Genomic DNA, 18,683 nt, shown 5'->3' with positions numbered 1-18,683 from the left:
GCTCTTCAGCCCCCAAATATTATCAATTGATAATATACTTTATCATCGATAATAGTTCAGTTTTACCTTTATCAACAGTAAATGTTTCTCAGGAATATTTATATACAATAGTATAAAATTAAATTCACTCAAATTTGTAACATTTATAATTTGCCAAATTGAGCTTTAAAATTTTACCTTCTGTGTTTCAATGTGCTTTTCTAAAATTTCTTGTTTCCTTTTCCTTACATCCTGCTGAAGTTTCAGTGCCTCCTAGAGAAAGATAAAAAATATCATGAGAATAGTTATCATTTGTTTTGTTTTGTTTTTTTTATTCAGTTAGAGAGGGGCAAGCAGAGACAGACTCCCCACATGCATCCTGACTAGGATCCACCTAGCAAGCCCACTAGGAGGCAATGCACCATTGCTCAGCACCCGAGCTTTTCTTAGCACCTAAGGCAGAGGCCATGGAGCCATCCTCAGCACCTGGGGCCAACTTGCTACAATCAAGCCATGGCTGCCGGAGGGGAAGATGATGATAGATAGATAGATAGATAGATAGATAGATAGATAGATAGATAGATAGATATAGAGAAGTGAGAGGGGGAGGGGTAAAGAAGCAGATGGGCAATTCTCCTGTGTGCCCTTACCAAGAATCAAACTCAGAACATCCACACAGTGGGATGACAGGACCCCATTTATTTTCCCAATAAACAAAATGATTCAAGAGGACAGAAATGGTTGTAATTGCCGAAGCTTGGCAACAAAAATTAAACGCAAAGTTTTCCTATGTAAAATGTAAATATGCATGCAAGTTTTAAAGATCAGGAGAATCTTTCATTCCAAGAAAAAGTTAGTATTTACTGCTACACTACACTACAAAAAATAAAAGTTCAGTGGCAGCCAACATATGCCTTTTATTTACGTTTTATTGTAAGTTTTGAAAAAAACATATACATGCAGAAAAGCTTTCCTACATGTAAATCCTGTACAATAGCTGTACTTACCTGTTTTTTTTTCTGTGCTTCATTATTATCAACTGCAGAGGGGGAAACAAGTAAGGTTTTTTGTGCAGCCTTTAAAGCAGCTGGATTATAAACCGTTTTTGTTAGGCCCGTAGATGTAGACAATACCTACCAATACAAATTCAATTTTATAAAAAATGTAGCAAGCATTCATGATTTTCTAAGTCCTGTTTTCTTATAAAACAATGTTAAAGCACTTCTGTCAAAATTTAGTGCAATGAACTAACTGTATTATATACATATAAAAAAACTAAACTAAATCATTTGTTGATTTGAAAAGAAGGGTATGAATAATGGATAAACCATGAAATAAAAAAATTTTAAATTAACATATCTACAGGAAAAAAGCAAAAACATGCAAAAAGTTCAAGAAAAAAACAATGTCATTACCACAGCACTGAAAAAATATCAGTTGCTAATACATACACTAGTATTCTTAGTAACTAAAGCAAAACCTGTACATAAGAGCATGGCACAGGAGACAACTGGATGGTGTCCCTCAAGCAATTTGCAATTTGCTATTCAGAAATGAACACTGTTGTATTCTTTCTCAATTTCTTTGCTGGCTAGCATTGCTCCTTCTACTTGAAGTGACTTTATTTCCTTAAACCAGTGTTTTTTAACTGCCTAACTAGAAGTTGCACTTCTTCAGTACTCAATCCTTGATACTAATTAATTATGAGACTATGGGTAAGTTCAAGTACCTTTTTGGCCCTCAGTCTGTTTATCTATAAAACGAGGAAGTTCAATTTGATGTCTAATGTCCTTAACTCACGAGAGAAGGAATTTTTGGCTTGGTCATTGCTATATTTTCAGTGTCTAGAACAGTGCCAGGGCACATCATAAATATTCAATAAACATTTTGTACTAAATTAAACTGAAATGACAGATCCAACAAGGGTCAAATTAAGAAAAGTGTATGAGCTCCTTTTTTATCCTTCAGAAGCAAAAAGTTGTTCGTTCTATGGGGTGGCTGGTTACTGGTTCTTAGAAAAGAGTCTAGGGATCCCTTCAGGAATATCTATGAATGCTATAAAAACAAAACATGAAACCATATGAAGAATGTAACTTTCCAGAGAAAAAAACATAGCTTCCAAAGTCTTAAAGGAGTTCATGACCTAAAAGAGGACTAGAAACTATACAAATAGAAGAGCATCAATAAGAACAAGAGTGCTACTTTCTAGTTACTAAAAATGCAAATATCTGGGTACCAGAGAAGTAGCAATCTGGACACTACATTGTAATCTTTTGTCATGAAATTAGACTAGAAAACATCACAAAGCTTAGGCAACTCATCATTGTTTCTAGTATTCAGAATGCTTGCTTCTAAATAAAATAAAATCCCAGAATACAGTAATTATATTTGTTCCATACAGCATTTTCTGCAATAATAAAAATATAAGAGATCACTAACAGAAAATTTTTTTTTTAGTAAAGCATAGAGTAAACACACATCTAGTTTGTAGTCTAACTTCAGTCACCATTCTCTGTAATTCTAGAGAAAATTTTCTTTCATGTTACCTTACCACATGGCACAATGCCAAACTGTATGATTACATAAAGAATGAGACAATAACTGAAGTTATTGATACTAAAAATAAGAGTTTGAGCGTTTCATAAACTTTTTTCATGAGAGTTCCGTAACAAGTTGAAAAGTTAAAACCAAAAGATTTCTGTACTCAAATCAGTTGGAAACAATGAACATCAAAAGCCTTTTTTCTAGTTTCAAAATGTATTTTAGCGTAAAAACTGTGAGAAAAGCCAGAAGTAAGGAAATTAGTTCTTTACTTAATAAAACCTTTCTTCCATTTTAGCGAGTAGAAAATGCTCCTTTTCAGGTCTTTTATTAACATCAATATGAGATTAAAGAGTGCTTTTTCAGCCTGACCTGTGGTGGCGCAGTGTATAAAGCGTCGACCTGGAACACTGAGGTTGCTGGTTCGAAACCCTGGGCTTGCCATGGGAGTTCAAGGCACATATGGGAGTTGATGCTCCCTGCTCCTCCCTCCTTCTCTCTTTACTCTCTCTCTCTCTCTTCCCCCCCCCTCTCATTCACTCTCTCTCCTCTCTAAAATAAATAAATAAAATATTTTTTTTTAAAAAGTGCTTTTTCAAAGTGAATAAATAAAAAGTATCTAACAAGAAGAAGACTCCTCTACTCCTAGAAACATCCCACTTCCTTGTTTTATCTACTAACTTCCTCTGTAAAAATAGAATATCAGCTAAGATATTTCACTGAGCTTACATCCCTGATTATAAAACACACTATCATTTTATATACCTCTACTGAAGGAAAAAAGCTGCCAATTACAACCATAAATGCCTATGACTAAAATGTAGCCCAATTTCAGAGCTGTAAAGTGTGAAACTAGAGTGTATTAAAACAATGAACATGATTAAGAAATATTACTCCCTACTTCGATCTATTTGACTCGAGTTTAGACAGTAAAAGCTTGGATAGCAAAAAAACTATGTATTTTCAAAAAATTAGGGTAGATTTGTGATTTTAAAAAATCTGTTAAAAATAAAACCAACGTAGAGAAGTAACAAACTCAACAGAAAAGATGCTACAATTTCTAAGAACAAAGTCAAAGCACAGCTTTCCAAACTACCTACATCAACATCTCTATTTTCCAAAAAGGGTTCTGTATGTGCTGTATTTTTATATAGTGACCTTAATTTCCAATGATTTTATTGCATTCACTTATTAATTCCAACTGGTTGTGAATTCTTTTGAGTTTTCTACATACAATTATGTCATTTGTGAGTAAACAGAATTTTTTTTCTTTCTAATCTTTATGTCATTTATTTAATTTTCTTGCCTTATTGTACTGGTAAGACCCTATACTAATGAAAAAAAGTGATGAGAATGAACATCATTTCTTGTTCCTGATCTCAGAGGGAGAACATTCAATATTTCATCACTAGGTATGTCACTGTAGAGTTTTTCTGCATATATATTTTTCAAATTAAGAAAGTTTCTTTCTATTCCTAGCTTTCAGACTGTTTAATGTGATGGCTGTTATAAATATTATGTTTTTTTCTATTGAAATAATCATATTGGATTCTTTCTTCCTTTCCAACCCTCACCTCATTATTCCATTAATATGGTGAATTAAGCTGATTTCCAAATGATTAACAACCTTGCATTTCTGGAATAAATCCCACCTAGTCAGGATATACTATTTTGATCATGTCACTGGACTTTTGCTAATATGTTATCTAAGATTTTTGTGCCTATGGTTATTTCATGAGACATTGGCTTGTAATTTTGTTATATACTATACAGGTTTGGTATCAAGGTATGTTGAATTTATATGATCAATTGAAAAGTAACATACACTTTGTTGTTAAAATTACACATTTTACTAATATCTCTTACTTTTCAAGACAAAGACCATTTTCCTAACAATACAGAGGCTATAATCCATTAAACCTCCTTATCTTACTGCCTATATAAAATATTACCAACCATAACTGTTATTAGTACACTTAAAGACAGAGGAAAAGGCCCTGGTCGGTTGGCTCAGCGGTAGAGCGTCGGCCTGGCGTGCGGGGGAACTGGGTTTGATTCCCGGCCAGGGCACATAGGAGAAGCGCCCATTTGCTTCTCCACCCCCCCACCTCCTTCCTCTCTGTCTCTCTCTTCCCCTCCCGCAGCCAAGGCTCCACTGGAGCAAGGATGGCCCGGGCACTGGGAATGGCTCCTTGGCCTCTGCCCCAGGCACTGGAGTGGTTCTGGTCGCGGCAGAGCGACCCCCCCCCCCAGGGGCAGAGCATCGCCCCTGGTGGGCGTGCCGGGTGGATCACGGTCGGGCGCATGCGGGAGTCTGTCTGACTGTCTCTCCTCGTTTCCAGCTTCAGAAAAATACAAAAAAAAAAAAAAAAAAAAAAAAGATGTCACAAAGAGGAAAAAAAAGGCTTTTGTCACAAATAAGAATTGAAGGAAACAAATTATTTTGTAAAAATTACTTTTAAAAAAGTAGGTTATTACAAATAAAGTCATCCGATTATCATTTTTAATAAGCAGTGCCTGAGTCTGAATCAAATACAAATGCACAGTTATGATGTTTCAAAGCCACACTCACAGTAAATTAGCTCTAACAGGTTGCTAAAGCATAAATGCCTTGTTTAAATGCTATAAAAATATAGTATCTAAGGACCTTAGTATAAGAAGCTTATTAATATAATTACAATATATTGCCAATTTTTTAGTAAGTAAATAATCATCTTTTCAGTAAGAGTTTCAATTATGATAGTCTCTTACAAGCAACACAGATGTGTTTTCTATAGCAAAACATAACCAATGGTAATCCTAGTAAGAACATGATTTAAAGTTAAATTTATAAAATATTTCAGAAATTAAGTTATTTCTTTCATTTCTTTCAATAATTCTAAGTAGAGACACAGAGATTAAAGATCCTGCAAAGAAATATTTTAATGTCAAAGAAAAAATGTGTATAATCAGTAACCAATTTTTGCTACAACAGCTTGGCTCCCAGAAAATTCTGCAAAGTAAATAATTTTATATAAATCATACTTCTCTGAAGAAAAAATAATCTTGATAACACTCTTGATTGAGTAACCCAGGTATTAATCCTCACAGAGACCAATATATTTTTAAAAAATTAGTCAAAAGTTATAAAAAAAATCTATCATAAATGTCCTTAATCTTTATATTTAAAGTAGCAAAATTACACAAGTACAAATTTAAAAATCAAACGGCTATTTATATGACTGTATTATTAGTTAAGAAAATAGAGTTAAGACTTATTCAGGCCTGACCAGGCAGTGGCGCATTAAATAGAGCGTCAGACTGGGATGCTGAGGATCAGGTTCAAAACCCCGAGGTCGCTGACTTGAGTGCAGGCTCACCAGATTGAGTGTGGAATCATAGACATGACCCCATGGTCACTGGCTTGAGCCTAAAGGTCACTGGTTTGAAGCCCAAGGTTGCTGGCTTGAGTAAGGAATAACTCGCTCTGCAGTAACCCCCACTCTCCCCACAACCCCATCAAGGCACATATGAGAAAGCGACCAATGAACAATTAAGGTACCGCAAGGAACACTTGATGCGTCTCATCTCTCTCCTTTCCTGTCTGTCTGTCCCTGTTTGTCCCTCTCTCTGTTTCTGTCACACACACACACACACACACACACAAAAAGACTTACTCGGGATCATACAGAATGTCAGCTGCTAAATCAGCAGCATAAGTCACTACATGATATACTCCTTCAATTATACCACGCTACTTCCCTTTTAAAAGTTCCATGGTACAGATGTTAATATATCATGAGGAAAAAAACCCCTCTTCCACCACCAAAAAAACCCCCCCAAAACACCAAGATATATTTTCAAAAAGGTAAAAAAAAAAAATGCTGCTAAGAAACAATAACATCCTATACCGTATGAGTAATATACTATGTACCTAAAACTGCTATAAGAATATTAAATATTCAAGCAATTAAAAGCTTGAGTCTCAGAATTTAGAAGGGTTTTGAGGACATAATGTAGACAATCTAAATCTGTTAATAAAAACTAACCAGGATGGTATATGCAGGTGGCTTTATTCTTCATAAATCTCCCTATGGTAAGCAGAAGTGCTCAAGCATCATTTTACTGGTCATTCTCCTCAAACAATACCTATTCAACAAATATTGAAATATCTTAGTCTTTAACTGTGTCAATTAAGTTTTAAGTTTCTTTTCTATCTAAGCCCTCTCCCAAAAATGAAAACTCATAATAAAAAAGAATCATTAAAAAGTTTATTTCACATTATCTACAAGGGGATAAAACTTTACATTTGTGTCTTTATTTGCTTTAACCCTTTTAGTACGAACATTCATGTACATCCTCGTGCCTCCTGACCATCCATCCAGAGTACGATTGCACAAAACTTTTTATTTTAAAGATATGTAAGACAACATTAAAAAAAGGCAAATGTATGTTCTTCTTGTTTCCATAAATTGGTTATCAAACAAACATGATTTTAAGTTAATAAAACTGGAACTGGAAGTAATTTCATTTTTTGAAAAAGAAACTCACTCCCGGGGGTCAGCAAGCATGAAAACAACTCACTACTCAAAGAGCTGAACAATGACAGAAGATACTGTGTGGATACTAGTTTGGGGATTTCCCCTGCCATCAAAAAGAAAAGAAAATTTGCTCAGTAGCACTGGATGATGGATAACATTCTTCCATTCTTCCTAAGACTTCTCTGAATCATTGACCTCTAAAGATTCAAAAATCACTATGGACTAGGGAAAAAGATATCACCAAGAATAAGCAAAAATGAAATGCTATTTTTTTTAATTAAGTGAGAGCAGGGGAGGCAGAGAAACAGACTCCTGCATGCTCCTGACTGAGATCCACTAGGCAAACCCCTTGTGGGGCAATGCTCTGCCTATCTGGGGTGTTGTTTTGTTGCGTGGCAACCGAGCTATTTTTTAGTGCCTGAGGCAAAGGCCAGGGAGCCATCCTCTGAACCTACACCAGCGTTCTTGAATCAATCAAGCCATGGCTGAGGGGGTGGGGTGGGAGCAGATGGTTGCTTCTCCTCTGTGCCCTGACAGGGAATCAAACCTGGGACATCTACATGCCAGGTCAATGCTCTACTGCTGAGCCAAATGGCCAAGGCCAAAATCCTATTCTCTAAACAGGTTCACTGAAAGTGATTTAAAGTTATATATTTGTAAATAACTGCTTTCCTGAAAAAAATCTTTACAGTATTTACCACGTAATTTTTTTTCATAAATAGCCCACTGCCATTAGTGATTTTTTACAAATTCTAAAGGAATTTAGCATCACAATTCAAAACACACTAAAAGAAAACAAACAAACAATAATGGAAAAAGTAGCAAAATATACTAAGAAAGTTTTGTAAAAGTTACAAATAGTACACTTCAATTTCAGAGTCCAAATTTTGACATAAGCAGATCCTATGCATAATCAGATTTTTAAATCCTCTCCAGAACTGCTGAGTAAAAAAAGATCTCATATTGTTAATTTATTTCTTAGTTACTTATTATCAAGGAAAATAAACCTAAAAGTAAATACTTACTGCTAAATTTAGTAGCAGAGACTAAGGGACAGAAATTTAGAGAAAGGGTGGCATCATGTGGAAGTATTTGGAGGTTTCATAGAAGAGGTTAGAGATTTTTCAGTCTTTAAAAGAATGACCAGAATTCAATTAGGAAGAGGAAAATGCACTCCAGGAAAACCAGTACCACAAACAAACAAACAAACAAACAAAACAACCACCACAAAAAAAACCCTAGGAAAGAGCAAGGGAAAATGAGCAGAAAAAGACTCCTTAGAGGAGAAAGTATTAAAGCAGAAGTAACAGAACCAAAAAATTGAGGTGTGAACCAAGCTAACTCATTTAGCTGAGGAAATAAAGGTTTCTATAAGCAACTCACATTAAATTAAGTCTGAGAGTAGGAAGATGGCAGTTTACGCTAGAGGGGATGGCAGCTATGACACTGCATCCACAGACCAGGGACCTGAACGTGGTGGAGAATGAGATGTGGACTACAACAAGAAGCAAATGACTCTAAAGGCTTTTAGACTGAACAATTTGAAAATGGTGGTATCACTTTCATAGGTGAAGGCTAGGAGGAGAAATGTGACAATGAATCATCTTAGGCATGTTATGCCTAAAGTAATGGTGAGGCATCCAAGAGGGAAATCTGATTTAGAGAACGAGATTCATATTCAAATTTCTACAACTGCCCACGTTTTACACAGTATATAAGGAAAATAATATACTACAGAAGCAGTGAAGAGAGCAGGTCAATTATGTCATGGGGTATTCTGTTTACCTATGAAGTCAATTTTCTATGTAATCTTCATAATGGAAAGAGCAGTGGACTAAAATAGTAGTCCCAGATACCGGTCCTAACTCAGTAGTGACTCAAGTGTATAGGTCAACCAAAAAACTATTTGGGCCTTACTGCCCTTTAAGGTGAGGATATAGAATGGGAAAGATTATCTAATTCTAATATTCTGCCATTCCATATAGCTCAAATAAGAATAAAGATCACGGCATTCATGTATAACTAAACAGAAAAAAAACCCAAAAACCCACATCTACATAAAACTGTAAGATAGGTTCATAAACGGTCTTAATCAGCATTTACCCCTTTATTTAAAAAAAAAAAAGACTATAAAGGTATTGTCAGACTAAACACAATAGCTGTTAATAAAAATCTTACATTTACATCATCTTTTCCAGTTTACAAAATACATTCAAATAATAATTTTTATTTAATCCTCATAAAACCCCAAGAGCAAGACAAGTATTACCACCACCATCTTATGATGAAGAAAAGGTTCATAAAGATTAACAGCACTGCCCAATGTCATGCAGTTAGTAAGTAAGGAACCGAAGCTCAAACTCAAGTAAAATTCCTAGAACATGGCCCTTTCTAATAGGCTGCCAGGGTTTTCAAATTAAAATGCAAAATATCTCTAAAGAAAATAGAGTAAATACAAAGAAAAGAAAGAATGAAGCACATGAAAACTAGAGTGAATGGCAAATATTAAAATGCTGATGCAAAAAGTAAAAAAAGGTAGGCAAATATTTTTCTTTTTCAGCAAATGGAAAGCAAAATGGTAGGAATAAGTTACAGATACTATTAAGAAGCAAAAGTTTGGAACTATGAAAAAAATTAAAAAAATTAAGATGCCACCTGAAAACATTTATGAAGCCAAGACAAACACATCATGCTTCTTCTTACCTTTTCAGTTGCTGAAACAGATGGCTTTGATACAAAACCCAACCTGTCCTTCACAGATAATTTAGTTACATTCTAAAAAAATTAAAATGGACATATTCAGTGTTTCCCCAAGCATTTATTAAGTCTGTTGGGATTTTGAACATTCTGATTCTATGACCAAATACTGACTCTGTAAGTATACTGATAATCACAAAACCTGGTCCTTTTTCAAAGACAGAGACAGAAAGAAAATATGTATGAAAAAACAGTATGAAATATTACTCAATCATGAAATCTATGATGTAAAAGAAGATGTTTGAGCCAGGTGGTTTCTGAAGTTCCCTCCACTGATACAGAATCATAAAGTCTTAGAATCCTATGTAGACAAATAGAAAGTTTGAACATTGTAAATATTAGATTTGAATAAATAAAGGATGTGCCTGCCTGCTTCTTGAGCTTAAAAATAAAAGCCATTCTTTCCTAAAGTATGTTTGTTTTATAGCCAAATACATTGCATCTGCTGATGATTTGAAATAGGATTTTTTTAAAGTAACTAATAATTTACCAATTTATATTCTGCATGTTTTCTTATAGAATTTCAATATATTACTTTTCAGGAATTATCCAGGAAGACTATTTTAATAAGGTAACATCCATTAGCTAAGTAGGATAGCATATCCTAACTCTATTTTATAAAGCAAATGCTGAAACATCTGGAGACAAAGGTAAGCTAAGCTTCAGACTGAGGGTATAGAAATAAGAAACTGCCACTCAAGTATGGAAAGGAGTGCAAAGGGAATGACATATGGAGAATAAAATTCGAGTCAGGAATAAGTGATGCAAAGTTCTGAGAAAGCCGTATAAGTAACTTGAATCAGTATAATATTAAACATGCTAAAACCTGATGGCTTAAGCCTTCCTGTCCCAAAAGCCTTCAGTTCTGGCTATTGCATAATTATCTTTGGAACAGAATTCTAGTTAAGTAAAAGATAACGGGAAAAATAAGATTTAGTGTACTAAACTTCACTTTTCAGACAGTTTTGCTGGAATACATGTATTCCACAAAATGAAAGAGAGTTCTTTCTTATAAATATTAACTAGAGAGAAGACTTTAAGATTAAAATAGTATAGAAAAAGTAGAATGTGAAAAAATGTTATAATAGCAACAAAAACATTTACAAGTAAAATTCAAATATGTATAAACTTTAATATTTCTGTATAAAATATATACAATTAACTGTAATTCAAATCACCAAGGAAAACTAATTTACTGAGAACCTACTATGTGAAAGGCACAAGTAATAAGAGTTTTCGTTTACCTGAGGAAGGTCTGAACTGGCACTCTGGGCTTCTGCTGGTTCCATAGTACTTGAAGGTACTGGACCCAACCGCTCTTTGACAGACTGTTTCACAACAGGCAAAATGGGCTGCTGTACTAAAGGCTGCATTACCTCAGAAAAAGACAAAAATGTTAAACAATTAGTTCATGAACACCGAAAGTCACCTTTGTTATTTTGTTACTAAATTGCCCATGCAGAGGAGGTCTTAGAAATGCAGCTTGTAATCAAATTCAAGCCACCTTCCAAATTTCTTCACATTTTTTTTGCATATAAGAACTTACTTATAAAGTCAAGAAAAAAAAATCTATCTTTCATTATCTTTCTTTTTATAATGAACAAAAGAAAGTTAAAGAAACAAACTGCTATAAGATACCTCTAACAAGTAATTAATGTAACATCACATATTGACTGATTCACTGTTCAAAAGAGAGAGAGGGAAAGAGAAGAAAGGATTTCTAAGATGAACCCATAGTTTGACTCTGTGGAATATATAAAGCTATCATGTACTAAATGTCTCCTATATACCTAGGACTTACATGCTTTATACTTATTTTACAATTGTCTAAACTAGAGAATAACTTCGCAATACAATGAAGAAGAGGTTCAAGAGATTAAGTAACTTTCTCAAGTCAGGATCTAAACTCCAAGGTCTACCTGACTGACCTTAAATACTATGTCTTCTAAGAGCTTTCTAAGAGCATTTAATTTCACACAAATTTCTCTCTTACCTTTGGAGAAGTAGTTTGCAACTGCTGGGTGCTTCCTTCTCTGTGCCAATAAACCTTAATAAAGCGATTGTTTAGCACTGCTTCTGTACTTGATATTGCTTTCTTTGCTTCTTCATATGTTGCAAATTGGATAAGGGCACCTTCAGGATCACCATTATAGGCAACCTAAGATTTCAAATATTAAGAACAACACTGAATTTCCAAATGAATCTGATGCTTCACACAGTACAATTCCCCCACAAATAAAATATTGGCTCTTCTAAATAACATTCTATCTTTGTACTTCCCTTTTTTTCTTTTATAAGCACTATGGTTTTCTTTTGTTTTTAATTGATTTTAATTTATTTTGTTTACACAGATTCAAGTGTCCCACCGAATACATCACCCCCACCCCCGTGTTCCCCTTAACACCCCCCGTACCCCACTCCACCAACGCTCTCCCCCCTTCCCTCCAGGATTTGCTTGCCTGCTCTCTATAACTCTGTGTTATGTATATATCAGGTCTACCGGAAAGTTCTGTCCGTTTCAATCACAACAAGTTTCGACACGTAAGCACATGTTTATCTGGCACATGTGTGCATCTCTATTTTTATCATTTAATGTATACATACTGACATAGCAAATTAACTAAAATAAAGTTGATTCACGTTAGTCTTATGTGTGAAGTGATAGTGTACCTATGGCTACTGATAAAGTTCATTTTCGCCACTGTAATTTTTACGAATTTCAACAAGGAAGAAATGCTACAGAAGAATGTCTGTCGCATCCCTCATATTCCCCGGACTTAGCATCCTCCGACTATCACTTGTTTTTGTCCTTACAAAATTTTTTGAAGGGCAAAAAATTCAAAAATGAAGAAGATATCAAACAAGCACTGGTTCAATTTTTCGCATCAAAAGATAAAACATTTTTCAAAAATGGGATATACAAATTGCCCTCATGCTGGCAAGAAATCATTAATAATAATGGCAATTATATTATTTAATAAAGTTTATTGACGGTATGAAAAATTTGTATTTTGTTTTATTCCAAAAACGGACAGAACTTTCCGGTAGACCTTATATATAATAATTTCACCAATCTCTTTCCCTTCTCTGATCCCATCTTCTCATCCCCTTTCCCTTTGATCCCTTTGATCCCACTTCTGCCTATATTCTTAAATGTAGCTTACTTTCACTCCAGAAGAATGATAAATGAGGGCTGTTCAGAGTGAAACTATAGCGTCCTCTATACAATACTTAATAGAGAATGCTCATTTGCTGGTGTATTATAAACAAACATTCAAAATGTTTCACTTATTATCCCCAATTAATACTATGAAAAATAATCCTATGTCAACGAGTGACTTTTGGCCAAGATCCAGAGTCAGAAAACAATATAAACTACTTAAAAGGGGTACTCTAACTAAAAATTACAAAAAAATAAATCTGTAAAATTTGTAATTCTCACAAAAATATTTCCAAGGGCAAGAAAACTGACAGAAAAAAAATCATTTTACATATAAGGAAACTGAGATTCAAAGAGTGTATTTATTGTACAGACTCATATTAATAAGTAGTATATATAAGGCTTTGCAGTTCAAATTTCTTGTTCTTTCAATAATAGCAGTATTTTCCAAAGTGTGGTATATAAACTACTGGTGGTACGAAGCAATACAAACTAGGAATTAAGAGAACAGACTCTGAATCAAACTGCCTAAAACCTTCACTACTACTCTACTAGGAGCATGAGGAAGTCATTTAACCTTTCTGTGCCTGTGTTCTCTTCTATAAATGGGATAACAATACCTACGCCAGAGTGTTAAGAGTTAAATAATAATTCATGTAGAACAGAGAGTATATAGTAAGTACTCATTACTATATTCAATAAATATTTGCAATAAGGATGATTTTAGGTAGCATTTTTGATAATTACACATTTATTGGGATTTAAACAAATTCATCAGGTTTATTAGGATCAAGTTAAAGAATTTCTTAAAACTCTTAACTGGTCAAGCATCTGTGAGAAAGCAATCAACTAACAACTAAAGTGCCACAACAAATAAAATGATGCTTCTCATCTCTCTCCCTTCCTGCCTATCTCTCCTTCTCTCTCTCTCTCTCTCTCTAAAAAAATTTAAAAATAAAAAACATGCATAAATAATAATGCAAGTATATGGGAACAGCAAAACGACCAATAAAGAGAGGAGAAAATATCAAAGTCACTAATACTTAAGGTAATGCAAACTGAACAAAAGTGAGATATCTGATTTTGCCTGTTGCCTTTGAAAATCTTCTTAAATTTATTACCAGTCTAGTTAATTGTGTGAGGGAAAAAAAATTCTGAGAACTTTTTTGTTTAAATCTAAATGTGATAGAACAATTAAATTTCCGTAAAACGATATTCAGAGATATCCAATATTGAGTAAATAAACTACAGGATAATAATGTATATAAATAAGATGGGTCCATGTGTTTTAACTATATATATTTTAAATATACATAGTAATAAGTAGATACAGAAACACAAAACAAAAAATCTAGATTAGTACACAGTTAGTTGTTAACAATGATGTGCCTATATTATGAGTATATAGGAGAGAAATATAAGAAACGTTAACAGTTGACATAGAAACATTTTTTAAAATTCTATATAAATATCTATTGTGCCACTGCAAGCAAGCATGCATTTTTTCATTACTTTTATAATACTTTTTAAATGGCAAGAAAACAAAAATTTTCAAATTATTAAGCTGTACTCTCTAAAATTTATGATGATGGCAAATAATTTTAACTAAAAAGAACATCATACAAACTGAAAAATAAAATGACCAACATTATCAACACTTTCAACATATTACATAATGTAAACTCAATACTAAATAACCTTACAAGTGACATAAACCAAGCCAAAGTCTAATTTTAGGTGAAGTCAAAAACAAACTACACTAATATTTATCTCGAAAAACATTAAAAAATGGTACAGAAAAAAGTAAATGTTTATTAATGGAATTATACAATCTGTACTCTTCCTTTTTTTTTTTTTTTGTATTTTTCTGAAGCTGGAAACGGGGAGAGACAGTCAGACTCCCACATGCGCCCAACCGGGATCCACCCGGCACGCCCACCAGGGGGCGAAGCTCTGCCCACCAGGGGGTGATGCTCTGCCCCTCCGGGGCGTCGCTCTATTGCGACCAGAGCCACTCTAGCGCCTGGGGCAGAGGCCAAGGAGCCATCCCCAGCACCCGGGCCATCCCTGCTCCAATGGAGCCTCGCTGCGGGAGGGGAAGAGAGAGACAGAGAGGAAGGAGAGGGGGAGGGGTGGAGAAGCAGATGGGTGCCTCTCCTGTGTGCCCTGGCCGGGAATCGAACCCGGGACCCCTTGCACGCCAGGCCAACGCCCCACCACTGAGCCAACCGGCCAGGGCCAAAAGTAAATGTTTAAACTAATTATGTTATATGGTATTTGGGCCCCATCTGTTAAACGTATCCCATTTTACAGGCAGCAAAAATAATCTGATGAAAGCATTCTGTTGTTATGACTTTGAAAAACTATAGTAAGGTTAGAGGTCACCAATATGATTATTTAACTTTGCTACAATTTTATGATAACCTCTACTTGGCAAAAGATATATAATAATATGATCAATCAAAACTCCTTCCAGTTGGTCCGAAGGTGGTGGGTTATTGTTAAGCTGATTAACATTGTCTCCCCCCACCCCCACGTTTGACTGACTAAAAAAAAAAACTTCTTCCTTTTCAGCACTAGCCAGGATGGATCAGTGGATAGAGCATCATTCCAGCGCACTGAGGTCACAGGTTAAATCCCCAGTCAGGGCACGTAGGAGAAACAACCAATGACTACACAACTAAATGGAACTAAGTGGAACAATGAGTTGATGCTTCCTTTTCTTTCTCTCTCTCTCTCTGCCTTTCTCTCAAATCAATGGGAAAATTTAAAAAAAAAAAAAAAAGAAAGCCTCTTGCCTTTTCAAAATAAAAAGGAGTTCCTCAAAATCATACATTTAAAATACAGAGGACAGTGCATCAACCTGAAGTGTTGAGGTTGCTGGTTCAAAACCCTGAGCCTGCCCAGCCAAGGAACATATGACAAGCAACCAATGAACAGCTAGAGTGAAGCAACTACTTCTTAGTCCCACCTCTTATTCCCACCCCTCCTCTCTGTAAAATCAATAAGTAAAATCTTTAAAAAAATAATAAAATATAAAAAGTTCTCGGTGAACACATAATATGAAAGATGTGTTGTAGAACTGGGTACCTGTAACCTGTGTAACTTTCTTAACCAGTGTACCCAACAAATTTAATTTAAAAACTTAAAAAAATAATAAAATATGAAAAGTTTCATTTCATATCCAAGTTTCCAAATTTAGATTATCAAACTTTTCATACTATTTCCTTATAAAAGTATTTTTCTTGTATTAAGTTCCCTCCCTAAATAATTAAGCAATGACAACAGAATCACTTCTTACCTGTAAGTTAACCAAAGTTCCGAATCGACTAAAATGCTCATTAAGTTTGCTGATATTATTTAATTCCGGAGGAACTTTTCTAAGTTCAAGTTTGGTATTTTCATTTCCAAACTGAACCTTTTTCTGGAAGCCTGGGCTGTTTGTTCTATTAAAATTTGGTCTGTAACAAAAATCAAATTAATTAATACATTCATTTATGAATCCTGTCCCATCAAGTACAAAGAAATAAAAGCTTTATAATTTACATCCCATTTTTTAACTGAAATTACTGATAATTGAACTTTAAATTTTCTTCCAAAAACAGGAAGTGGCCGTCTTCCATGGAAGCCCACTGAGAAGGGCTCTCTGTGTCACTTGCACTGGGCACCGTGAATCCACTCCTTAAGTCTCGGCAGGAAAGGTCCTAGCACCCTGTTCCAGTCACTCTGCATCTATGACCTTAGTTCCATTTCTGTGAAAGCTTGCTTACTGAAATGTATCCTATTTTAAGACATTGATTAAAAGGTAAAAATGACTGAATCAACTGCTTCACAGCTTTTTAAAAAAAAAAAAAAAAGAGCCAGAACTGTAGACCACACATTTGTTACTTGAAAGAAAAAGGATGAAGCTATGGCCCAAAGAGGTTACAATGCTTGCCTTAAATCACAGAATTAAAGGCAGAGCCAAAACTAAAAATGATACACTTTTAAATGCTATGAAGGCTCTAAATATGTATGATCCTAGTCTCTCCTCAAACATGAAAATTTATAAATTAATCATAACCACCCCAATATTCTGACCCCTTTCTCTGAAGCTCTTCCTTGATATCTTCAGTGCCTAACCAGCTTCCCCACACCCCTAAAAGATCCCTTTCTAGCTCTTTAACAGGAACTGCCCCATGCTAACACCTCCTCTCAGACCTCACCTACACTTTCTTCCCTAATAACAAGCCCATGACTATCCTTTGCCTTCCAAGTATCAGACAACTAATTAACAAATTATTATAAAGTAACTTATACTTTAGTAGGGAATAGCCTACAGAACAATTTGGAAAAAGAATACTATACTGTCATAACAATACTGCATCTACTCTAAAAATTACTGCAGAATATAAATTCCTCAATTTCCCCTGACTGCTTACTTATCAAACCACGTCTTCTTTGCAGTAATTCCAGGCTCTCCAGAACCAATGGTTCTTTTTCTTGACTCTGAATCCACTACTATCCTCATACTGCTTTTATTGGTAGGCTTTTCTGTTCGGGAGAAAAATAAAACAGATTATTTTTTATCATAGCTACTTCTTTATATTCATATTGAAAACAAAGTTCCAAATATATATTTTTGGAGAAACAGAAATAAATGTATTCAAATATAGTAGTAATCTAAGGGATTTTAAAATTTCAAATTCACTTCAACCAGACTCAAGAATTAGTGATTCTCACATGTAAAATTTAAATATGACTCTGGGCCACTTCTGTGGAGGTGGGGATTTAAAATCCATGTCACTGTTCCCCTTTGCCATTACCCTCACCACAAATATGACCTTTAAAAACTGATAACAGAGTTGTGATTGAAGTGAGTTACTTATTTAAACATCAACATGAGATAGAGCATACATGATTTTAAAAGGTAAATATTCAAGATCAAAATGCAGTACCAAAAAGCTAAGAATATCCGCTAGCAACATTTTACATTTATGTAAGAGTTTGATACAGTCAGTTCTTTTAACCTGTTATTTCCAGACAACACCAGAGTTTAAAACATGCAAACCTTAATCCCTATAGAAAAATATTATTTTAAAATTCCTTTTTTAAAGATTGCCTGACCAGGCAGTGACACAGTGAATGGAGCCTTGGCCTGGAACACTGAAGGCCCAGGTTCGAAATCCCAGTCGCCAGCTTGAGCCCCAGCTCACCAGCTTGAGAGTGAGATCATAGACATGACCCCATGGTCGCTGGCTTGAGTCCAAAGGTTACTGACTTGAGCAAAGGGTCACTGGCTCGGGTGGAGCCCCCTAGTCAAGGCACATATAAGAAAGCAATCAATGAACAACTAAAATGCCGCAACTATGAGCTGATACTTCTCATCTATCTCCCTTCCTGTCTGTCCATCTCTCTACCTCTCTCTTCCTCTCAAAAATAAATAAAAATGAAAAATAAAATAAAGTTCCTTTTTAAAAGATAGATAAATCCTATTTAGTATTTCTAAACACATATCTAACCAAAAGAACTTGGGATCTGTTTCAGCACAATCTCTCTCATGGCTACAACTTTGACCTCTATGCAAGAGAGCGCATCAATCTATTACACAGGAACTCCATTCTGTGGACAAGTCCTAAATTTCTAACTTCTTGGTTTTCTCTGGCCATTTTCTTCTGGACATCTCATGAGTAGCCTAAAACTATGTACAAAATACAAATTATCTTCATATTAAATGTACTTTTAAA

At 34.8% G+C, this 18,683-nt stretch overlaps 1 protein-coding gene across 13 annotated transcripts in view; it reads right to left on the bottom strand.

The window, feature by feature from the left end:
* The window catches only part of RBM26 (RNA binding motif protein 26), a 108,990-nt gene that overhangs the window by 40,077 nt on the left and 50,230 nt on the right, over nucleotides 1-18,683 (bottom strand). For 7 of the 13 annotated variants that reach the window (XM_066380706.1, XM_066380697.1, XM_066380698.1 and 4 more), the window contains exons 10-16: nucleotides 17,379-17,490; nucleotides 16,259-16,418; nucleotides 11,791-11,955; nucleotides 11,042-11,173; nucleotides 9,744-9,815; nucleotides 987-1,112; nucleotides 178-252 (exon numbers count right to left, since the gene is read on the bottom strand). In XM_066380706.1, coding sequence (XP_066236803.1) covers nucleotides 178-252; nucleotides 987-1,112; nucleotides 9,744-9,815; nucleotides 11,042-11,173; nucleotides 11,791-11,955; nucleotides 16,259-16,418; nucleotides 17,379-17,490 — 842 coding nt within the window. The remainder of the gene's footprint in view (nucleotides 1-177; nucleotides 253-986; nucleotides 1,113-9,743; nucleotides 9,816-11,041; nucleotides 11,174-11,790; nucleotides 11,956-16,258; nucleotides 16,419-17,378; nucleotides 17,491-18,683) is intronic. The other 6 variants (XM_066380707.1, XM_066380708.1, XM_066380709.1 and 3 more) reach the window with 3 other exon arrangements.

Source organism: Saccopteryx leptura, chromosome 4 (assembly GCF_036850995.1).
Source record: "Saccopteryx leptura isolate mSacLep1 chromosome 4, mSacLep1_pri_phased_curated, whole genome shotgun sequence".
NCBI lineage: Eukaryota > Metazoa > Chordata > Mammalia > Chiroptera > Emballonuridae > Saccopteryx > Saccopteryx leptura.
The sequence above is the reverse complement of the archived record's forward strand: the minus strand, read 5'-3'. Positions and strand labels throughout refer to the sequence as shown.